Genomic DNA, 24,651 nt, shown 5'->3' with positions numbered 1-24,651 from the left:
AGAACAGACAGCTAGCGGACCAAAGTCTGTATTGGATCAGCATTAATGACTACACCTTTAAAGAGAAAGGAGCTAAAACGGAGGGTGAATAGAGGTGCTGCAGTAATGGACAGTTTGAGAAGAATGATGTGTTTTTAAGCATGTACACTTCATTAATACAAGTGTGTGTGTCTGTGTGTGTGTGTGTGTGTGTGTGTGTGTGTGTGTGTGTGTGTGTGTGTGTGTGTGTGTCCAGGTGGCAGTGTGACTGGAGCGGTGTTCAACCCGGCGCTGGCCTTCTCCACACAGTTCCCCTGCAGTGGACACTCCTTCCTGGAGTACTGCCTGGTCTACTGGCTGGGCCCTCTGCTGGGTAAGACCCCCTGATGTACACTGGTATCAGGGTATCTGCAGCTCTTGACAAGTCTTAAAAAGCACTGATGTTAAGTTTCATAAAAAAACTTAAAAAGTTTAACTCATGAAGGTCTTGAATGTTTTTTTCTGGCCTTATAAAACACCACTGCAGATCCACTTTATGTAAGTTATTTCAGTTTAGAGACAGTTAAGCAAAATGTTTCTATCTTGATTCTAGTTTCTTGGAAATGTTCACGTCTACAGAGCTCAATAATCTCAATGTTGTTTTTCTTAATTTATCTGCATTCCTGTGTAGAAGATATGAACAGATTGGGGACTATCAGGTTTGTGTTTTCCGTTCGACATGTTGAAAGTGTTGATACAAATCTGAGGAGCTGCTTAAAGATCTCGCGTCTCATTCGAACATGTGCTCTCTCACTCTGATGGCAGCCGGGACAAGAACATCAAATATCTTCCTTAAGTTCAGAAATGACATTAATTGTCCTATCGTTAAACGTTTGCATAAATACAGTAGTAAATCTGGGTTCAAGCTGTGAGTAGAAAGTAGCTTCCCCTCAATTTTGCATTAATTTAATCTAAGTTAATTAATTTATACACATTGATCCAACATGATAGAAAACATTTTTATTAAATGTGACACTTTACATTGAACTTGTGAAATAGAATTAGATGTAAAGTTTACATGTATTCAAAATACTTAAAGTCAACCTATTAGGCTGTTTTTGGTAAATAAAATATTTAAGCAGCGTTCAAGGATGAGATGTGTACCACTGTTTTCATTTGTTTTTATTTGTATTTTCTCTTTTGTTACACTTCTTTTCTAGACACTTTCTGTGTTGACTCTTCTTCTATATTGCCTGTATGCTGTTGCATAAAAGCAAAACTCAATAAATAAATGTGTTTACAAAAAAGACGTATCAACAGGTTTCTGTGCTGTAGCTCACATTTTAGTGCTGCGACCAACAGCATCACTGAGGCTGCTCTTCCTCCCCTCCTCTTCCTCCTTCTCTCCATCCTCAGTGGTGATCCTCACAGCCACTTCCTGCTTGGTGATGTCATCCTGAGTGGCCACAGGATGGTTGTCGTGATCTTCCTCACAGATGGAAGAGGAAGAAGAGGAGGAGGAGGAGTCTGTGTGGTCAACAGGTGTTGGCACGACGTTGAAGGTGATGAAGCCGATGAGGATGACCACCAGTGAGACCAGGTAGAGTCCAGAGAACTGAGGAAACGGATATATTTAATTATATGAACTGAGGTGATGCAGTCAGGGGGAAACATCAGCAGTTTAACTTGCTGACTCATTTAAATCGGTTGACATGTTGTTTTTAATCTAAAATCTTAAAGTAGCAGTTCACCCAAAAATGAAAATTCAGTGCTGATGGAGAGTAGTAAAACATTTTTAAAGCCGTGACGTCACAAACTGATTGAAAAGACTTTATTTAAACCCTCGATGTGCAGTGGGACATGTGAACCCACTTCAGGCGGGGTGAGCGCTAACGCTTTAAGCTAAGCAGCTACGGTGAAGATTTCAGCTTAAAAAACAGTGTAAATCTCGAGATCCCGGCTTCCAGAGACACTTTCAGTTGTTGTTTTTCTCCGTTTTTACAACAAGTCTCCAGCTACTTCAGTTGCTGTTTTTGTTGTGAAGCTCCAAGAATTCTGTGAATTATGAAACTTCACCTGACTTTCCATCAGCATGAGGGTGAGGAGATGATGACTGGATTTACATTTTTGTGTGAACTGTTCCTTTAAATCATGACTAGTAGTTGATTTTTTTGGCCACTCAGGGGCAGCAGAAACAAGCTGTAAACACACATTGACATATCATCACCTTTTAAGTTGATAACCTGATGAGTTTAAATCTAATATTCACTCACTTTTAACTCAGTGTTTGGTCTGGACAAACTCCTGAGGCAAACATCTGGCTCTTTAGCTGCTAAATTTCTCTGAATGCTGCCAGGCAAAGAGAACCAAAACAGTAAAGCCCTGGACCAGACTGATTATATAAAGCTCCTTAAAGCATTTTATTCAATGACACCTTTCACATAAATACTGTAATGTGATACTTAGTCAATATAAAAATATTGATTATAGCTTCTTTAAGATATAAATTATGTTGCTAGGGCTGAAGGAATGATGTGAAGTAGCGCGAGTGGTTCTCTGTCTTTGTTGAACAACCACTAATTTCAAAGAAAATGGATCCGAAATCCAGAATTTCTCTGGTTTGACGTTGTTGGAACCATTTAGGATGAAGTAAGTACGCAACTCAACAGAATTTATAACAAAGGTCCAGTTGTTTTTAGACATTTTAATGTAGAAATGTTACGTATTATATCTTGGGACACCAGGACAGGCTTTATGACATCACAACTAGTTTGGAGCCAATCAGGGTCCAATATGCAGCTCACACAACTGTGGCATGGACACTTGAAACCTCCAGTGCACAAACACTGAGAACTGACTACAGTAATGTAGGAGACATCTCTCGTCCAGTAGTCAAACTTTTTAAATGAACGACATTTGCATATTCATGAAGGAAGTTTATTGTATCTTGATTCTGCAGATGAAGTCAAACAGACAAATAAAGTAGCATTAGATGAACATACCTGTAGTATTTCACTTGAGTAAATGAATTTGATTCGATTTCTGTCAGGAAATCATAAGGAAAACCAGAGTAAATGATTTTTTTGTGTCATTCTCAGATTCAGAACATGATGAAATATCCAGTTTTGGTTGTTTAAAGGTCATTTAAAGAACTTCGAACTCACGTGTTTATTATAAACTGTTTATATGCAGGCAGCTGTGTTAAAACGCATGCCATTGACATTACACTTTAACCCTCATTATTGTTCATTAACGCTGCTGCGTCACTGTAACGTTAGGCAGGTCACCGTGACCCAGAACTGGGGCAGGATGAAGCACTATGAGTTGGAGAGGATGAGACCAGTGATATTCTTTGTTTTAAACTATTTAATGAAAACCATTATTTTATAAAACCAGCTGTGTTCGTCAGTCTCTCTTTGCTTTATCCTACCTGTGACCCTGTGTGTGTGTGTGTGTGTGTGTGTGTGTCCACTCACACTGTACTGGAAGAGGAAGACCCCACAGAAGAGGCTGAAGAGGTCGGCGGTGAGAAGCGAGAGGTTGACGGAGGTGGCGCTGCTCAGCTTCACCACGATGGGCATACAGCTGTACAGAGCGTACATACACAACGCGTAGGCAGCAAACAGGAGCCCTGAGAGGACAAACACACAGCTGTTAGCTCATAGTCTAATTCAAATGTTAAAGGAACAGTTCAACATTAAAAATATGATTATTCACCAGGATGAATACTGACCGACTTGCCAGCTCCACTGGATCTTAGCAACTTCATTACGCTCCAGGACAACCCTGAGCGAAGGAGCATAAATACATCAGATCAATTAAAATGTTGAAAGAGTCATACCACTGATCAAACACACAAACATGCACACTTAACCTACATCTGTATGGTGCTGATGATTGTGCCGAACAGGCCGACCATGCCGAGGAACTCCACCCTGCTCAGGTTCTTCACCGTGTACTCCTGACACACGTTAGAGACGGCGTACAGCGTCGCACTGATCAGCACCAAACCGTCACCCAACAGGATGTTTGAGGCTGAGGAGAGAAGAGACGAGTCATTACTGCGGTCCAACATCGACCTGATGGTGTTACAAAATCAGTTTGTCTGATAATTTCTGGTCATCATAAAATAAATGGCTAAACACATTATAACCTGGGGCATCGAGTAAACACTTATAGGAGGGAAGATCTTACTGGAGCCCTGATCTCGTCCAGCCAGCAGGTCGGCCCCCACCATGGCCCCCACCCCTAGGAGACAGATGCAGACGGCTACAAAGTGGAGCGGCCTGTAGCGGGTCTTCAAAACCCACCAGGACAGTAACATCAGGACCGGGACCACAAAACAGTCCAGCAGCTGGTGACACAGGAAGACAGACAAGAACACACTTAAATGTAACAGCAATGTCCTCTCGTCGACTTCATGTAAATACAGAAGTTTTATCATATCAAGTTGAATCGACCTAAAATTTCTAGTTTTTTAAAACATGAGTTCTTGTAACTTGAAGTCTTGAAATAAGATGAACGTTCACAAAACACAACCTTTCAATGACACCCACCTGTACACTGGTGAGGGTGGTGTACTGGTACGCTTTAACAACAGTGTAGTTGGCCTCGACGTCCACCAGTCCCAGCAGGAGGTACTTCCACCATCTCCTCTTCAGAATCTGTAAAATATTTCCATCCCCTGCGTTTTAAAGGGAAACACCCCTGAACTTCAGTACTGACATTCGTTTGTTTCACCACCAAGTCTGAGGACAGTCTGACACTGAATCCAGCTTTAACTGTTCCACTGATTTAAACATTAAGTCATATGTGCTATATCTGAAAAAATACAACTCCTTTGTTACAGGTATTATTCTCAGGTGTTCAGAGGCGGTGTTACCTGTCCTGCAGAGCAGCATGGTGGTGTAGGTGACACACAGCAGGGTGTAGTTAAAGAGGCTCTGCATCATCGGCGTGTTCACACCGAAGCTCGTGGCGAGGTACTGAGAGGTGATGGCCGTCCCACAGATGAGCCCCGCCAGGCCCTGACCCATCGCCAACGTCCTCGCTAACTGCCTGAGAGACAGAGGAACATCTTTAAGTCTACCACAAGGTTTTATGGATTTTTAAACATTTTTAAGAACAAATTAGTTTTATTCTTATTTGCTTCTTTTTTTCAGAGATGAGAAGATTGATACCACTTCAATAACTGTTGACACAATGGTGAATGAGAGTGTTTCCCACAATGTTCAACTCCTCCTTTAAATTCCTGTTGTTACGTTATATTGGTTTCTGTTATAAACATTAATTTATATTAATATAAACATATTATAGACAATGAAAACTGCACTAAAACCAAATAACCGCTCAATAAGCAGGGATCCACTAGCCCAAGGGTGGCCTATGCCTTTGATCGCTTTTCCATACTTTCTTTCTTCTTAAACAGGAAAATATTTTGTTTATCAACATTATTGCCATGAGCAATACTGGAAGTATTAAATGTGCAGTGAGGACGACAGGATCTGTCTTTACTTCATGCAGATAATATAGTCTGTTCCAAGAGAAACAGTCACGTTTTACTCTCTTGCTCTTAGCTAGTTTTATTCACTTTGTATTTTATTTGGTTCTGTAAAGCACATTGTAACTGTGTCTTGAAAGCTGCTATATAAGTAAAGTTTTTCTATTATCAATAAAAATCAATTATACTTAAATAAATGAACAGAAGTTCTCACCTCAAAATATAGGCCTACATAAAGCAGTAAAATTACTGGTGATGTAGAACGGACCATTTCAAAAACATAAATATTATATCATATTATTTTATATTATTGTAATGTAATTACCAATGCATTAATGTGTAGATCGCCTTCATGCTTGGTAATGGTGGTTTCACTTATTTTACACACTGCAGGGTTGCTTGTGAATTATAATTATTATACTGTCATTATTTGAAAAGGACTTTTCCACCACAGGCTGCTGACTACGTCTCTGCTCCACAGATACATATAAACTTGTGTACTAACTTCCCTCTAACATGCTTCTCTTCCTCTCGTACACTCACCAGGTCAAAACTTCCTTCAGGTTGAATTTCCTGACCCTCATCATGAGTCCACTCTTCTGGTTTTCGTCTCTGGACGCCTCCTCAGACTGTTTAGTATCCATGTTGCTGCGCTGATGGAGGACTCCTCTCTGAGTTTTCACTGCTGGGAGCTTTTAAATCCTCGACTTTCACTGTGCCAGAGCTGAATGATTAACTGACTCAGAGGGCAAAGATCACTCGTTCACTTAACTTCGCGAATGTGTTGAAGACATCCTGCTGCACCGTAAGATAAGACACGATGATGAAAGATATTTTTAAAGAAGTCATGACCGTGCTTCCTCTTGTTTTCACTCTCAGCTGTTATCTGCTGATGAGATAACGACTCGTGTTGGAGGAAAAGTACTTCAGTTGATCACGGTGATTGTTATGGAAATGGCACTGGTGTACAGTAACTCAAGTACTTTGTCTACGTACTTCCATGTTATACTACTTTACACTTAAGTGAGTAAAACCAAAGATGGGGAACATTAATATTTGAAAGAATGAATGAGCAGATAATATTTAAATATAATATAAATTGTTGGGAAAGTGGTATTAATATAAACAATGATTATTGAGCTCACTTAAGTTCTTAGGAGAATAAACTCCAGCTTGTATTGAAATCATAACTCTTATTGGCAAAATTTTACATCCTGAGCGACAGGAGAAGTTGCTGAGCGCGTCGATGTAGATTGGGAATGATGAGGGAATCACAGCGAGTTACAAAAACGACACTTTCTACTTTCCTCCAGTCATTTAGGCTCAAATTTAACATGGGAGAATATGAATATGAGAATACGAGGGTTGGTGGCGCTCTTGCCGCTTAAAAGTCCATACAGCCAAAAGTGTGAGTCTGTTTGCTTCAATAATTAAATGCCTACGCCGGTTGCCCTTTAATTTTGAGTACACTAATAATATGTAATAAGCTGCACTTTGTTGTCAGATTAGACAAAAACTAGAAATATTATGGTCTTTATTATGCAGTAAATATACACAGTTATACCCTAAGTAATCTAATAAAGACATAATAAACCATTATTTGTACCAAATAAGTCAAAAAATAGAAATATTATAGTCTTTCTTACACAGTTAACATGTGTGGTTATACCCCAAGTAATCTAATACAGATGTAATAAACCATTATTTGTGCCAAATGAGAAATAAAATGGTCTTTATTAGATGGCAAACAAAGACGTCTAGACTTTCCTAATTTTATTGGACCGACTGGCTCCAGTTATGACATGAAAAAATGTATCCACCAATTTACAGACCCTTGTTTTACAGTGTAAGCTTTAGAAAAAGTCTTTCTGGGCCCCAGTGCATCAAGTGACGATGTAACTACGCGGTTCGGCCACTTCAAAGTTTTGTTTTACCTTGAAATCAGGTCCGATGTCCCTGTGGATCAAACTGTCCACTGTCTTTTCAGCTGCTAATCAATCAGGGAGCAGTGAAATGATCATTTGTCTGACGTTCCCACATTTGAGCTTCCCACCTGGAGTGTGATGTCACAGGAAATGTGTTAATCTGGTCTGTTGTGTTTGAGACTCACTATCTGCGTCAATCAACCCCAAAATAGGAAATAGGAAAATACAGTTAAAACACAGCCCTCCCAGCATCCGAAGCAAAGTACAGGTGATACTCACGGCTTTCCAGACCGCTTCAGGCTCCTGTGGTGGCTCGTCTCGATGGTTTGGCTCATCTCGTGCATCTTGATTGCTCGTCTTTGTGATTCTTCCTTTTAACTCGTCCATTACCCGCAGGATGATGAAGAGTAGTGGGGTAGTTTTGTGTCTCTTTGTGTCTTTTTGATGTTTTTTGCATCCTTGTGGAGGTTTTTTGTGTCTTTGTCTGTCATTCTGTGATCCTGATTCGTCTGTGATGATAATTGTGTTGACGATGAGGATTGTGGTGAAATTACGTTTCCATGTATAAGCAACGTGTTTAAACTCCCACTGAAGATATCAGCAGTTAATGTCTCTGCAACGGTGAAATAAGTAAGTTAAAGTTCAAGCAAAAAGGAAAAATTCAGTCTTTATCTACTCACCCTCATGCTGATGGAGAGTCAGGTGAAGTTTTGTAGTCCACAAAACATTTCTGGAGCTTCAAAGCAAGATTGTCTCAGCATTCTCCTAAAAATCTGAGGTAAAATAAACCAACAGAAAATAATATAAAATGGCTCCTGACAGCTCGTCCAGAAGCCCAGAGATACAAAAGTGATTTGAAAAGAAAACATTCACAACCTTTTTCAAGCCAAAATCCCGACTGTAGCTGCTAAGATGAAAGCATTGGGTGGTGACGTGTGTAGTTCACACAAAACTAGATCTTTTACTTAAATTAAGACAAACTGTTGACTTGGAAACTTATCTTTTAAATGAACAAACATCATATGTGTGATTCATGACACAATTCAAATGGGATCAAAAAATAATTTGTCTCTCTCTGTTCACCCCTGTATATGAAAAATATTAATTAAAAATATGACACATTTAGAGAGAGTATCTAGTTGTACTGTATAGAAAATAAGAATTAAAAGATTATATATAAAACAGTATTTAGTACAATCTCATCAATAAAGGCCCGACACTGTCAGAAGTTGCTATCATGAAAGATACATTTCACTAATGCTGATTTTATCTACTTTGCTGACGTATTTTACTGGTTTTAATTTGTTGTTTATTTTAATGTTGTTCTTGTATATTTGATAACTTTCTATGTAAATCACCTTGTACTTTGGTTTGATTGGTCGATTAATCGATTGATTGAAATGTTTATTTCAAATATGTTAAGAACAAGAAAGGACAGACAAGAAAAAACGTTCAAAAACAAATAAAAAATAAATAAAAAGCTTAGTGGACAGATAGAAAAAAATATGTATTTACAGACAGTGAAAAGCATAAAGAAAAAGAAAATGTCAAACACTTATTGACTTTGTTTACATATTCGAAAAGGAGTAAGTATAATGTTGTTTAATCCCGTCTCTTCTCCATAAGTCATTGAATGATAATTAACAAGCTTTCTTAATGGTCTAAAGCTATACTCCAATTAATTTACCTGAACTTGTCTAAATATATTACAGATTATCTTAAATATTTGTCATACAAAAATATAGTAGCACCTGTAGCACTTTTTTATATTGTATGTCTTTGGTTTCGTTGTGTTTCTCGTTTTTTTTGTTTTGTTTTTGTTTTTTTGTGTGTATTACTGTCCATCTGTTGTCTTTGTTCTTAGTAGCGTTTTTATGTCCCTTGTGTCCTTAAATGGCCTTTAACATCTTGCCAGAGGACTACAGTCGGAAATTAGCCTCTGGCTACGTGCACTGTCCTCTTTAAATTAAAAATAAATAAATAAATATAAATTCATTACTGATATACTATCCTTATCAAAAATATGAATTCATTATTTAAAAATTTCTGTAAATCTTACTGCCCATTTATCTTTTTGTATATGAGTATAATATATATAATATACAGTATGATCACTATACCTCATTTCATACACATAAAATAGAGTAATTTATTATTATTATTATCATTAAAATGATGTTTTTTTAGCCACAAAACAGTGATTTTCAGTCAGTGTGCATGATGACCTCATCATGAGCCAGCTGTAGCACGTCTCGCGAGATTCTGCGAGGTGATAAGTTGAAGAAACATGGCGACGTCTAATTTGTTAAAGGTAAGAAGCGCTTGAATTTATCGGATTTCCGAGATTTGTTTGCGGATGTGAGTCCTCCGTTCTTCAATACGACGCGGCCTCGTATCTGCACTGTGAGCGGACACGTGTTTGAACATTAACAGTGTAAATACATTCAGTAAACGCGCAGAGAGCGGCGCCTGAAGTCACAGCTGCCGCCGCTGTCGTTGTTGAAGTCCGGTGTTGTGTCGGAGTCTGTTCCCCAACGGGTCATTCCCCCCCTGCCACGAACAGAACCAGTCGCAAACCGAACCTCAACATGTCGTCCTCTCTGGTTCTTAACCGTAACCGAACCTGAGCTGGTACCACAATCAGGCGTCTCTGCGACCACGAAGCAGATCATAACAAAACCCGTATCAAACCCTGAACCCAGTCCTGGATCCAGAGCACGGGGTCGGTCCGGAGGGTAAACAAACCTCGACACATGATCCCCTCCTCGTCCTCACCGCGACTGTAAAGTTATCTCTGCTAGCTAATTGCTGCTAACGTGTTAGCTCCTGTGTTTTGGCTAGCGAGCCCAGACGGTAAACCAATCTCCTCCAGATGGACCTGCCGAACATACTTGTACCGAGTCCACAAGGCCCCGTTAGGTGTCATCTATCCGAGCAGCAGAGCAGTTCACGACTCTGCTGTCCAGACGGTTCAGGTCGTGGTTGAACAGAATTAGCCGGTAAGATAACTAGCCTTCAGTCAGATAGCTTTTTATGCTAGCAGGTGAAGTAGCTGTGACAGGCGGCCCGCCCCCCACCTGGACCCGGCTCACCTGTCAGCCCGCTTCAGGAGGTGGACGCAGACCCACAGTGTGAAGAAGAAGGTGAAGAAGGAGAAGAAGCTTTAAAGTAAAAGCTAAAACGAAAATAATCCCATGTACTGTACACTTTGTAAGGAAACAAACACTTGTATTGCCTCACAGAGAGGACGCATCTTTTTTTAGGAAGCAGTTGAAGAATGAACAGATGATCATAGATCAGAAGGTCCTGATCAACTTGTTATTGTGGATATACAATGTGCGAGCCGAACCTTCCAGCCTGGTGCAGTTCAAAATAAATCAGGAAACCGCTGTAGAAGTGTACATCAGCGAGCTGAGCAGCTTCTCAAGTCATTCTTGCGAGGATATTCACGATTATCTCAATTCTGTTCCCATCCCTGAAGCTACACAACAACATATCAAGGTTTTAACTATTATTTTGGCCATTCTCGTAGCTGTTGAGCTTGAAAATCTAAACTCTAATAATCCGTCAGGCTGAATAGGGACTGTTACAGCTCAGCCATCTTCAGGCCAGTCTGGGGTCCAGGTTGTTATTACAGATATCTTTGTACTTTCCTGTGTTCAGTCCAGCAGTCCCCCAGTCCCTGCTGCTGAATAACGCCCGCAAAGCATGACGCTGCCACCACCTTGCGTCACTGTTGGGATGATTTGCACAGATAATGAGCGGTGCATGGTTTTCTCCAGACGTGATGCTTAGAACAGGGCTACATAATTCAATCTTGGTTTTATCAGATGAGAGAACCTCACAATCTGATCTGTGCCTCAAAACGATCCTGTCGCTGAGCTCTGCAGGCAGCTCCTTTGACCTCACGACTTTGTTTTTGCTCTGATACGCATTGTTGACTGTGAGACCTTATAAAACAGGTGTGTGCCTTTCCAAATCATGTCCATTCAGGAGCATAAGGTTTTTTTACTCACCTGCCACTGTGGCAGCTGTTGAACTCTGAGTCAGTGTCTTAATCCTGGACTATTCTTAAGAATTGCTTTATTTAAGTTAATATTTATTAATATACGATGACCTAAATTTTGGTATCTGTCCACAGCTGACATTTACCCTGTATTCGGTGACGGGTGCTATTTTCTTTCCCTGTGTCAGTCAGTTAAATTTACTACAGGTGGAGTCAAATCAAGGTGTATAAACATCTCAAAGATGAGAAGACACCTGAGCTAGATTTCAAGTGTCCGAGCACAGCGTCTGGATACTGAATGTTTGGTATCTGAGAGCAACTGAAAACTTTATAAAACAAACACATTTCTCTTCTGTCTCTCACGTAATCCAAGCAGTCATTTGATGCACAGCTCCCATTTAAACCTCTTTACCAAAACTGACAGAGACTGGTACAACTTGATAATAGAAGCTATATTAAGTGTGATATAATTGCTTAAGTTGATGTGAAACTATTTGAAGCTTTTCTGTTGTGGTAACATTTAAAATCTCATCAGCCGACTTGATCCCAGCTGTTGGTCGGACTTCTTTCTTTATGTTCGTCTTTTTGTTTCTCCTGTGTCATTGCTGTTTTTCATCCGTCCTCTTCTTCCTCCCACTCCTCCCATCCCATCCCATCCCTCCTCCAGAACAAGGGGTCCCTGCAGTTTGAGGACAAGTGGGATCTGATGCGGCCCATCGTTCTCAAGCTGCTCAGACAGGAGGCCGTCACCAAGCAACAGTGGTTCGACTTGTTCTCGTAAGAGATGCTCTCTGCTCTGTCCCTCAGTTCTTTCCGTCGGTTTTCAGGAAGTGGTCCAATGCCGGATAACCGCAGCTGCTGCAGCACCACTGAACCATCGAACAGTTGCTTTACTCTGAAGGCAGAATGGCGCAACAAGCCGCTCACAGGAGACTATTTTGGTGCATTTCAGCCACACATGCTGCAGGCGGGCTTAGATTTTACCAACAGGTGTTGTGCTTCACATAATCCACACTGAATCCCAGACACTTGTAGGTAAACTTGTTATGGGATGTGTCCAACTCGTAAACTGGGATGGAAAAGTGTTTTGTTTCTGTAGATTAACTGCCACAACTTGATGTCGGCACTGAGGGCGGCCATTTTCCCTTTTCTTTGTTACTGTTTGATTTATTTCCCCATGAAATAAGATTAGCTGTGGTTTAACAAGTGAGGAATTTGATTTTAAAATGTGTGTACAAGTGATAAATGCTGGATAAAAGCTGTGATCGAGTTTAGCAGGTGTGAGGAGGATTACATCGTGTTGCTGCTATGAAGCATCACAACAATTATTCAAATCGGTGTTCTCAGGACAGAGGGTGCCATGTGCTGTAATCATTGTAGAGCCCCTGAGGCAAAATTGTGATTTATGATCTTGAGGCATACAAATAAAACCGACTTGACTTTACTGACGAACCTTAAATAACAAAGAGGAAACGTGTGGAGAGTCAGAATGGTCAAGAGGAAGTTAGTGATCGTTCTTTTGTTTGAGAAACAGGATGGGAAGAGGAACATGGTTTTGGCGAGTGGTGATCAAAATAAATGAATGAAACATGGAGAGTTTCTTTCAGTCAGGAGGAGTCTCACACGTGTCGGGACAAAACCAGGCAGGTTTCGAAAGTGTATCCACATCGGTGCCTGGCAGCAGTTGGCGGCTTTGGTGTGTTGCCTGACAAACTAAGTTACACGAGTGAGTGAGCAGCTCAGTCAGTCTGTTTCCAGTCTTCTCTCAGTGATCATGACGTTGGGTTTAAATTATAACGATGGACACTTCACTTCACTTCACTCTAAAATTTACATTTTGAAACTATTTTAAGCCTCCAGACACTTGAATTCAATTTTGTTTCTAAGAAATATCGCAGGAAACGCTGAACTCCATTTGTTGCCAGGCAACATGGGCTTTTTGAAAATGTTGGGAAGTACCAGAACCTCCCCGAGCCTTTTCAGTGGCCGCACTGCACCTTACTGAAATGAACTGTGCTGTAAAGCAGATATCAGATGTGCTGTTTCAGACGTTGTCATTCACATATAATAAGGAACCTGAATGAACTGTGCTGATGTCTCATTTCCTCGTCTTCTGCCCTCCAGAGATGTGCATGCCGTGTGTCTATGGGATGATAAAGGACCTGCAAAAATCCACCAAGCCCTCAAAGAGGACATCTTAGACTTCATTAAACAAGCACAGGCTGTAAGTAGTGTGTGTATGAGTGTGTTTGGGTTTTGTGTTGTTGTCTGTGTCGTCTGTAGTAAGACGCTTTCAAACATGCAACCTTTTACCTTAATCTGATTACAGTTTTAAATGTTGATCTCATGTCTGAATCAGCATCCTGGAGGCACAGCTGCCCTCATTCTAATGTTTTAGGTGTTTTTATATTCGTTTTGAAGTATCACTTTGGAAAAGCCGATGGAAAAGGCAACATTTATGCCTTTTTTGAAAAAGAGTTAAAGCTCTTAATGGGAGACGGAGACGCCTTTTCTGAATACGTTCTGACGTAGCACATTTAACTTGCGTGACTGATCAGCTGTTTCCTGCTCCGACAAAAGCTTCTATTGAGGTTACAACAAACAATAGCAGCAGATTACATCAGAAATGTCGTATACTTTTATTTTTAACGTTTTCTACATTTTCAGTGTTTGAGATTCGTGCTCTTTTGATTACGTCATCTCGTTGCGCCCTCTTCTTCTGCCACCCACTGCTGTTCTCACTGAACCAACTGCTAATAATCTCACATCGGTCATGAAATGAAACGAGCATTCATTTCCTTTGCCAGTTTTCTTGAAATTCAGTTCAGATCTGTTATAAATAAGATAGAATCTGGCTACAGATACTAATTTTCATCAGAGTGCTTCACAAGTATTTCTTTGTTGACCTGTCTCTCGTCTAACTTTTGCTTGCAGCGGGTGCTGAGCCACCAGGACGACACAGCGTTGCTAAAGGCCTACATTGTGGAGTGGAGGAAGTTCTTCACGCAGTGCGACATCCTGCCCAAACCCTTCTGTCAGCTGGAGATCACACTGATGGGCAAACAGGGCAGCAACAAGAAGACAAACATGGAGGACAGCATCGTACGCAAGGTGAGAGGAGGAAGTGGGAAAACCAAGTACACAGAAGAAGGAGGACGAATGAGGAGGGATGATGAGATGAAATGAGAGACATAAGATGGAGGAGGACAGCAGATGCAGGTGGACAACAACATTTAGCAGAGTAGTTGAGAGAAGCAGAAGGAGAGGCGGGACACAACAAGAACAAATGACCTAAAGTCAAAAGCAACTTAAAGAAGTTAACAAGAGAGGGGAAAATGTCAAAGGACAGGAGGCAGAAGAGATGAAGAGATTGTGAGATGGAGACGAGGAAACTGAGGAAAACATTAAATTCATAAATTATCAGTGCTGAAGTGAGTCAACACTGGAACGTTCCCCAGAGTTTGAGGTCAGTTAGCCTAAAAATCCTCCTGTTGGAGAACAACTTAGTGTGATTCATGTCACTAACTCAACAGGAAAATTATTTCATGTTCAGAAAAACTTCTGTGGATTTGGCTCAGCGGGCGGATGGAAGAAGTTTTGTTAAAATGATTTTGTAAATACATTTCACTCAGTATTCTCGGATGGCAGGAAGTTTAACATGATAATTGATCAACTTGATGCAGGTTTATTACCATCCTTTATCTTAAATCTTCTAGCTGATGTTGGACACGTGGAACGAGTCGATCTTTTCCAACATTAAGAGTCGCCTGCAGGACAGCGCCATGAAGCTGGTGCACGCCGAGAGGCAGGGCGAGGCCTTTGACTCGCAGCTCGTTATAGGTGTACGAGAGTCGTACGGTAAGACAGAAAGAAAACACGAACGAACATGAATTGGTTAAGTGATTTAAAATCTGTCCTTTTAAAATTAAACTCGTACTTCTGCACTTCAGCTGTAACTATTCAGGTTCAAATTCAAATTAATCACCAACTATTTTGCTAACTGATTAATTTGTTTGAGTTATTTTTTAAGAGAGAAGTCAAAACTCTATGAATATTTTCTGTTTTCTTTCAACCTCCTGTGACAGTAAACTGAATATCTATCAAACAACAAAAAGTGGTCAACAAAATGAACATTAGGATAATCAACAACGACAATAATCTGTAGTGCTAGCCCAACATGTCAAGGTTTTTAATAAATACTGAATGTATCAAAACATAAACCAAAGTAAAAATATGAACCTGAAGACCTTTTCGATAAAGCACCACAGTTAACGACCACTTGCGTCTCATTCTCCGTCAGTGAACCTGTGTTCGAACCCAGAAGACAAGCTGCAGATCTACAGGGATAACTTCGAGAAGGCGTACCTGGACTCCACAGAGAGGTTTTACAGGACACAGGCACCGTCCTACCTGCAACAGAACGGCGTCCAGAACTACATGAAATATGTGAGCAGCAAGAATTGTGATTATTAAAGTATACAGTTTCTTTAAATGTAAAAACGATGCAACTGAGGATTTTTCTGATGAGCGGAGGACTGCTGTTAATGTTCCTACAAGTTCACATATGAAATGACTCCTCCACCAACATGGCAGCAGTTTTATGTCACTTGTGTTGATAACAGACAGATGGAGTCCTCTGTGTTGTTGAGAGTTTCTAATGTTCAACTTGATCATACTCAGAAGTCGAGGCTAGATAGTGATGGTGAATATTTAATAAAAGAGATGCAACCGTGCTAACTGGCATAGCTTGTTTTTTTGCAGAGCAGACAGACCGATTTTTGTCTGTTTGGTTAAAATATTACAAAGATAAATATATGTAAATGTAACTGGACAGATGTGAGGAGGAATCAGGCTGTTGCCTCAGTGTTTGGATTCGATTCTTATAATCTGTGTTTTGTGTTAATGTTTCCCTGCAGGCAGATGCAAAGCTGAGAGAAGAAGAGAAAAGAGCACTTAGATATTTAGAGACGCGTCGTGAATGTAACTCTGTCCAAGCAGTAAGTGTCACCATTTAACCAAAACACATCCTGAGACAAAGACTCGCTTTAACATTATTATTATTGCGTTGTCTTATGTCAGAGTTGTCTTGATGGTGACTCTCTGTTTTCTGTCTTCTCACAGCTTATGGAGTGTTGTGTGAACGCTCTGGTGACCTCGTTCAAAGAAACCATCCTCGCTGAATGTCCAGGGATGATCAAACGCAACGAGACAGACAGTGAGTACCGACCTCAGCTACCCACCTGTGCAGTCCATGAGTCTGGAAGTGCAGGAGGTTTTGTCCTGTGTGTCACTGATTGTCTTCTCTCTCTTCCTCCCGGAGCAGGGCTGCACTTGATGTTTTCACTGATGGACAAGGTTCCCAGTGGGATCGAGCCGATGCTCAAAGATCTGGAGGATCATATCATCAATGCTGGACTGGCAGACATGGTGGCTGCTGCTGAGACGATCACGAGTGTACGTGCACAACAATTATTTAACACACATCCTCAACCTCGTGTTCAGTTCATGCTTGTGGTCATGATAAAACCCAACCTTTTATTTATTTATCATACAAACAGGGAGGGAATAAAGAGGTGTTTCAGTTCTTGTTGCACTTTCTTTTGGTGTCAGAAGTAATTTTAAGCAACATATTCTCCAAAACACGCGGTGAACAGATGGCTAACAGACCAGCGTTAGTATTGGAGAGCAACTTTCACAATGTGTATAATGGGTTCATATGTGTGTTTGTGCAGGACTCTGAGAAGTATGTGGAGCAGTTGTTGACTTTGTTTAACCGCTTCAGTAAACTGGTTAAAGAGGCCTTCCAGGACGACCCTCGCTTCCTCACTGCAAGAGATAAGGTATATTTTAGTCCAAAGAGCTGCACAAACCCCAAAGATGAGACTTGTGCTCTGTTCTGATTGGTCGTGATCACCTGTACTTGTTCTCTGTTCCCCTCCGCAGGCTTACAAGGCTGTTGTCAACGACGCCACAATCTTCAAACTGGAGCTGCCGCTGAAACAGAAAGGGTGAGGAGGTGGAACTGACCGTTCTGTCCTTGTAACGCAGGATTGTCTTTTCTGTTCGGTTGAAACTCATCCTGTGTATGTAAATGTGTGTGTGTGTGTCTGTGTGTGTCCTTCCAAACAGTGTGGGTATGAAGACTCAGCCCGAGTCAAAGTGTCCTGAGCTGCTGGCGAACTACTGTGACATGCTGCTGAGGAAAACTCCTCTCAGCAAGAAGCTCAACTCAGAGGAGATCGAGCTCAAACTCAAAGAAGTGGTGAGTCTCTGTCCTGTTTGACGGCCGATTCATCTTCTCCTTCTCTTCTCACTCTGATTGCTTCTTTTATCTTTTCTCCTTGCAGCTCTTGGTGTTGAAGTACGTCCAGAATAAAGACGTGTTCATGCGTTACCACAAAGCTCACCTGACCCGGCGTCTGATTCTGGACATCTCAGCCGACAGTGAGATTGAAGAGAACATGGTGGAGTGGCTCAGAGTGAGTTACACTTGTTCTTAAATTACATTCAGACGGACAGTAAATCACAGAGTGAGAGCAAAGCAGTATAGTTATGTTATATAGTTAGTATAGTTTTGTTTTTCCATTTAAAATGTATGTAAATAACTTGGACACACAGTGAATGAATGTTTCCTGGATGTTTCATGTGTGTGTGTTTGTAGGAAGTAGGAATGCCTGCTGATTACGTGAACAAGCTGGCCCGGATGTTTCAGGACATCAAGGTTTCAGAGGACCTCAATCAGGTCTTCAAGGAGATGCACAAACACAACAAGCTGGCTCTTCCAGGTAAATTAACTGATAAAGAGGTTTACTATATAATTAAAGTACATACACTGTTTTTCTACCCCTAACATAATTGTTTGTCCTGCTGAAGGAACATTTTAAAGCTGCTGTTTATCCCCCCTGCAGCGGACAGTGTGAACATTAAGATCCTGAACGCTGGAGCCTGGTCACGGAGCAGCGAGAAGGTTTTTGTCTCGCTGCCCACCGAGCTGGAGGACCTGATCCCCGAGGTGGAAGACTTCTACAAGAGGAATCACAGCGGCCGCAAACTCCACTGGCATCACCTCATGTCCAACGGCATCGTGAGTGAGCTGTGAAAGTAGGAAATGCAGGACGAGCCAGTTGTTTTTGTTGTTTTACTGCTTGTATGATGGAATAGTTTTGTTCCTTTCGTTCCTGATCTTTATCTTCTCATCCTTTTTTTTCTTTTCCAAAACTGTTTGACCATCCGATGCTCGTCCAGTTCGGATGAGTATACTGGCAGCGTCATAGTGAAGCTGAACTTATTGAATTGAAGAAACAGATCAGAGGGAGCCGGCAGTCATTTTAGCCGCAGTCTGAAGGAGCATCACTGTGTTAGGATCTTGCCGGTAAGAGGCCTCGTCTCATCTCCTCTGCCTTCTCCTGTGTTTGTCCTCCTCTCTGCTCAGATCACCTTTAAGAACGAGGTAGGTCAGTACGACCTGGAGGTGACGACGTTCCAGCTCGCCGTGTTGTTCGCCTGGAACCAGCGACCCCGAGAGAGGATCAGCTTCGAGAACCTCAAACTGGCCACAGAGCTGCCGGACGCAGAGCTACGCCGCACACTCTGGGTCAGACCAACGAAACACTTTGAATTATGGTTCACTGACTTACAAAGTCATTTAGATTAGATTTGTAGATTTTAAGGATATGAAGCAGGAAATGACATCACAATAAGCAGAGAATACCAATTTAAAGACAGATGATGTTTGAAATGTTTAAGTGAACTTCCTCTCCTCTCTGTTCAGTCTCTGGTCGCGTTCCCCAAACTGAAGAGGCAGGTGTTGTCTTACGACCCTCCAGTCAGCTCGCCCAAAGACTTCACAGACAGCACGCTCTTCTACGTCAACCAGGAGTTCTCACTCATGTATGTTACGGTGTAAATGTACTTCCTGTCTCATGGATTTTCTTTTAACCCACAGCAAGTTACATTAATTCTCTTAAATACGTTTGATAATCAGGAATGTGTAATTTTTGCTCATTGATCCCTGATGATATGTACTTAAAACTGATGTATATCCACTGATATTATGTTAACAGCCTCCTCACCACATACGACTGTTGATCTTAAAACATTTGGGATATTGATCGTCTGTGTCTTTGTGTCTGGTCATTATCTTAGCAAAAACTCCAAAGTCCAGAAGCGGGGAAAGATCAATCTGATTGGTCGGCTGCAGCTGACCACCGAGCGAATGAGAGAAGAGGAGAACGAAGGAATCGTTCAGCTCAGGATACTCAGGACTCAGGTACGAAAACAACATCATGTCGGGTCGCCCAGGAGTGGAGGAGGGTGATCTGAAGTCTTTTTATCCCCCTTATCTCATCATTTCTGTCTTACTTCTTTTATTTGTATCTTTAAGTTACACAAACACACATCGCAGTTAATACAATATTTTTAATATACATTCTACTAAACTTCATCCTCTCATCACCTCTATCTGTGGCTCAGTACCATCCACTCCAGAAACCATTAGTTGGATAAAAAGATGAAATAAAATAGAAAACAACAGACAGGCACAACAAACCAAAAAACATCAACAGAAACAGAAGAATTATAATGTTTCTGTGCATCTTTGTTGCTAAAGTTAAAGATTGTAAAGTCGGGAGCCTCGACACAGAAAATAACAACAACACACTAAATACTCTGAGCAAATGCACGTCAGTGAAGGCTTTATACTTGAAATAAAATAAATAAATAAAAATGTAAATAAACAATTTCTAGTAAAGCCACGCCGACCAGTAGAAGTGGGTTTGATTAAGTTAAAGCTGCATTGATATTTAGAATAAATAAGGGTCAATCCTTCCTCTGATGATTATAAATGACCTGTAACAGCAAACGAGACCATCAGCAAAAAGTCTGCTATTTTTATATAGTTATTATTAACGCCTGTGCTCTGGTCCGATCACATGTACCACATATAAAATCACATATAAATACATTACCTCATCACGATGCATCCTGCGGTCCCTCTCTCACTGGCTTTCAAAACAAATGGCTGCGCTGCCGGCACGAGACAGGAAAGATCTTTACAACAGCAGGTGGCGTACCGCTTTTGTCCAGAGGGGCTGCTAGAATCAACAAAAACAGTTGAGTCTTTGGAGCAGCCGACCTTTCAAAGACTTTGTTAAAGACCTCTAACTGCTTTTAGACTCATAAAAGATCAATAATCTGTCAAATCTGGAGCCTTCCTGGTGTGTATGAAATTTCAAAATGAAAGATTAAAATGAAACCATCTACGATACAGTTTGTTGAGCTTGTAAAGATGTAACATATGTTTTGTTTTTCCTCGTCCAGGAGGCCATCATCCAAATCATGAAGATGAGGAAGAGGATCAGCAACGCCCAGCTGCAGACGGAGCTGGTGGAGATCCTGAAGAACATGTTTCTGCCCCAGAAGAAGATGATCAAGGAGCAGATCGAGTGGCTCATCGAGCACAAGTACATAAAGAGGGACGAGACGGACATCAACACCTTCATCTACATGGCATAGAGCGCTTTCCCGCTCTTGTTTTTTACTCCTGACTTGCGACAGGTGCTTAAAAACCTGCGAGAGGAGACGGACGAGGACAAAAAGATGTGTTTGAAGAAGAGGAGAGAGGAGGATGAGCGTTTAACAGGAAGTGTGGATATTTTTGTCTTTGAGACGTCGAGTCTGTTTGTCTCTGCTGCCCTCTAGTGTCGATCAGAGGAGAGGCACTGCGGCGCGCCGTCTGCCAGCAGCTCAGAAGAAAAACAAAATTAGTGACAATATCAAATTAAATACTTCCTGCCTTACTTTCATCAGCAACAGACTGCAGAGGAGGAGGAGAAGTGAGGGGAGAAGGGGGGACAAGCTGATATCAATCCTTTGCTTTCACTTAATGCCACAGCAGCCATGTCAGCGGTGGCCATTTTGCATCCCTCCTCTAATACATTTGTCTTATTTCTGAACTGGGAATGCAAAAAACAAGCCGCGAGTGAAAGCTGCGAACACGGGGGAGAGATCAGCCGAAACTACCGTGGAGTATTTTGCCAAATTGTGTGTGTGTGTGTGTGTGTGTGTGTGTGTGCTTGGGAGCATGGTGTGTATCTGGTATTTTAGGTGTGTGTGTGTGTGTGTGTGTGTGTGTGTGTGTGTGCACTTTGAACAGCATGCTGCTTTATGATTTTTGTTTGTCGTTTTCGTTCAGTGGAGGATCTGTCACACTTTGTGGTTGTGTCTGGAAAGGTTTAAGACTATTTAAATGCTGTTTTCCTTTTTATCTCCTGTGGCAGGTAAAGTTTGTCGACAGGTGAACGAGTGTTGTCTGGAGACCCTTGTCTGTGTTGGGGAACGATGATACTGCAAACTATTTATTGGTGTGTGAAGCTCTGAACATTGTGAGATTAAATACCAGCAGAATGTGTCAAAGAGGGACAAGTCTCGAATAGTGACAGGTGAGACGGAAACTGATACTGAATTTTCACCTCGTTAATCCACTTAGTGTCCTTCTTTGCACGATGTGAGCAGAGGAGAACAACAGAAATGTATTTCGTTAACGTTTGAAATGAATGAGCTGCTGTTTTTAGGGGTCTTTTCTCCCCGAGGAGAGGCTGTCTGAGCTGTAGTCGACTTCATATAGCCATCATGTTGTGTGTTTGAGTGTGTGTGTGTGTGTTGCTCTCTTCTCCCTCATAGATCCAACAGACAACAGAAATGTCACCACGTCACACTTCTCAATCAGAGCAGTCGATCAAAAGACCATTAATGACCAAATATTTTGATAATCGAATAATCGTTTTTAGTAGTTGTCAAGCAAAAAAACATTTGCTGCTTCATGAATTTGAGGGTTTTCCGTTTGTCTTTGTCGTTAATGACAGTAAATAAAAAATCTTTGGGGTTTTTGGACAGTTGGTTTGAAAAAACAAATTACCGATAACCGTTAGTTGCAGCCCGTAGACACTAAAAATATTTAAGTTTTTAAATATTTTTGTTGTGATGAGTTTCTGTTGAGCGGTGAGGAAGAGGAGAGACGACAGCGAATGTGTGTGATTGTTTTTTTTTTAATTTATTCTGTATTTATAACGAATGTTACTTTTTGTCAGTCGAAATGTTTTTGTTTCGTTTCATGTTTCGTTTTTGGAGAGATTGTTTTTCTTTAGTGTTCATTCATCGAGCTGACACAGTATTTATTTACCGCCACTAAGTTTTCGACTTTACTTTGAAGAAAAAAGACATTTTTAGTTTTAATTAAATTAATTTTCCACTTCTAATGATTTGAGTCATACCTGCAGAAATAGATTTTCTTCCTCTGTGACTGCAGAGTTGTTGGTGATAATCAGATTTACATTTTACACACTTCTGTTTTTTTTCTTCAAATATCTGCCTTGTTGTACCCGAGATGAAACAATCACGTTATGCAGTTTTATCTCTATGCACAGACCTGGATCAGTCGGTATTTGGAGATGAGTTGAGTTTTAAACGTCCTTGAGTACATGAAGTGAAATGAGTCCCAGTGAATCAGGACTTTTTGAATGTCAGTACTTCATGTTTCTTGTCTGTGATGAACAGCTTTAACACAGTGAGCTCCTCCTCACTTGATTCTCCCCAACAAATACTCAAAATACTTTGCGTTTGAACTATCCCATCCTCGTGTCTTTGTTGAGACAGTGAAGTGAAAAATCCACCACGAAGCAGTGACTGACTGTTCTGCCTGCTTTGTCGTTTGGTGTAATGTTGAGATTAGTCAGCTGGCTGGTTTTATATTCCCCTACATCAAAATGATTGAAAGCAGCAGAATTAAAGTGTAAGGCATTCTGGGAAATGTAGGTTTTGACCAACATAGGACGGCATAGGTTGAGGTAAACTAGGAACCAGAAAAATTAAATATTTTGAGGAGGCTTTTTCCCTCAGAGGCTCATGTTTCAGTCAGAACAGCTGGGACTGATGTTTCCAGATGTTTCGAGGTTTATTTTCTTTAATTTGATACGAGATGGGTTCAGCACTTTGTGGAGCTCTGGCAATCACAGAAATGTAGTAAGTGAGGTGAAAAATCTCTGCATGATAACTTCAAGTCTGTTATGTAAGTTATGTAAAGTTCGAGGCTACACAAAGAAGTCTGAAGACGGATTCAAAGCAGAAAACTCAAATTAGTATAGTAATAAGTCAATAAATTCAGACTTTCAATGACCAATGTTTAAACAGACTAAATTTAAATTAGCTCACTGAGCTGTTAGCACGGCTGTAGACTCGAATTTCTCTTGCAGACGTTTTTCACAGCTTCACACTGAGTCATCAACACCTGAAAGTATTTCTGACTGTCACCTCACAAGCTCTGAATCTTGTTTAAACTTTCTTGAGGTGATAATTGTCGAGCTTCCTGAGCTAATTTTTGTAAATCATGGACTTCAAAATGTATTTTACCCCCTGAGCACCTTTAACTTGTGCATGTACACCTCTACAGTCTGATGTCGACAGCCCCCGCCAGTCTATATTCACAAAACAAACAACAAAAAACTGAGACAAGCTGACCTTAAAGGCATCATTAAAGCAGACTTTGTGGTAGAACAGTTGATTTGGATTGCATTAGATTGTACAAGTCTACCTAATTAAGTAGACGGAGTACATGTGTCCAAGTAATGGGTTCATTCTTTTCAGATATTGACTCATTTAACATGTCGCTATTTTTTATTCATAGTTTGGTGATCATAATATTCAAGTCGCACACAGAAACACGGTGTGTTTGAGTCTGAGCCGACTGCAGAGCTTTAACAACATGAACAGAAAATATATTTTACATTTTTGCCCTTTTTATGAGACGTATTTTAAATCATGACAAACGGTACACGATGTTATATTCTGTCCAATCACTAATCAGGTGAGCTGGTGAAATTTTCTCAGTCGTGTAATCCTGGTCAGACGTCTGGTTTAACCTCAGAGGCGCTCAACGTGTTGCGGACAGCGTTTGTCGTGGTTTTATCAATTTGAGCCTGCCCATCAGCCCGGCCTGCACAGGTGGGCAGATTTACCTGTAGCCTTCTACAACGACAAACTTGAACTAACCACAATCAGTCACAGCCTAAACCAGCTGAATGTTTGCCACTGCATCGAGTTTTAAAGACATTAAACTTTGTGTTGCTGGAGTGGGAGGAGAGTGAGTCGACTACTTTCATGTGCTGCGTTGTTTTGCTTGTTTCAGATATTTTTTAAAGTTGAATAATTTATTTCCTGGCAAAATAAAGACAATTGTAAAGACAGAGATTTTTGTTTTTTCTCTTTTC

At 40.9% G+C, this 24,651-nt stretch overlaps 2 protein-coding genes across 6 annotated transcripts; one reads left to right on the top strand and one right to left on the bottom strand.

Annotated features, from left to right (window-relative positions):
• Positions 1-1,122: 1,122 nt before the first annotated feature.
• LOC311255946 (solute carrier family 35 member F2-like) lies at positions 1,123-7,801 on the bottom strand. Of its 2 annotated transcripts, XM_084350653.1 has the most exons (9): positions 7,663-7,801; positions 6,002-6,256; positions 4,841-5,016; positions 4,515-4,642; positions 4,153-4,312; positions 3,837-3,993; positions 3,692-3,744; positions 3,435-3,589; positions 1,123-1,573 (listed from the first exon to the last, which is right to left on the bottom strand). In XM_084350653.1, the coding sequence occupies exons 2-9, from the start codon at positions 6,100-6,102 to the stop codon at positions 1,295-1,297; spliced, it is 1,209 nt and encodes a 402-aa protein (XP_084206779.1). In that variant the 5' UTR covers positions 6,103-6,256; positions 7,663-7,801; the 3' UTR covers positions 1,123-1,294. The 2 variants fall into 2 exon arrangements, with proteins under 2 accessions (XP_084206779.1, XP_084206780.1); XM_084350654.1 differs by lacking the exon at positions 7,663-7,801 and having other exon boundaries at positions 1,392-1,573; positions 3,676-3,744; positions 6,002-6,858.
• A 1,823-nt stretch (positions 7,802-9,624) lies between these two features.
• On the top strand, positions 9,625-24,627 carry LOC311255891 (cullin-5-like). 4 transcript variants are annotated; one of them, XM_084350561.1, is made up of 19 exons: positions 9,625-9,694; positions 12,057-12,166; positions 13,514-13,613; positions 14,324-14,500; positions 15,106-15,247; positions 15,690-15,835; positions 16,306-16,386; positions 16,511-16,604; positions 16,713-16,843; positions 17,122-17,229; positions 17,333-17,397; positions 17,519-17,651; positions 17,737-17,868; positions 18,051-18,174; positions 18,298-18,473; positions 18,822-18,983; positions 19,161-19,279; positions 19,535-19,658; positions 20,708-24,627. In XM_084350561.1, the coding sequence occupies exons 1-19, from the start codon at positions 9,671-9,673 to the stop codon at positions 20,900-20,902; spliced, it is 2,343 nt and encodes a 780-aa protein (XP_084206687.1). In that variant the 5' UTR covers positions 9,625-9,670; the 3' UTR covers positions 20,903-24,627. The 4 variants fall into 4 exon arrangements, with proteins under 4 accessions (XP_084206687.1, XP_084206685.1, XP_084206686.1 ...); XM_084350559.1 differs by having other exon boundaries at positions 16,511-16,843; XM_084350560.1 differs by lacking the exon at positions 9,625-9,694 and adding an exon at positions 9,771-10,382 and having other exon boundaries at positions 16,511-16,843.
• The last annotated feature ends 24 nt before the right edge of the window (positions 24,628-24,651 follow it).

This window comes from Pagrus pagrus, assembly GCF_965226575.1.
Source record: "Pagrus pagrus genome assembly, chromosome: 4".
NCBI lineage: Eukaryota > Metazoa > Chordata > Actinopteri > Spariformes > Sparidae > Pagrus > Pagrus pagrus.
Note: the sequence above shows the minus strand (reverse complement) of the source record. Positions and strands in the feature narration are given on the sequence as shown.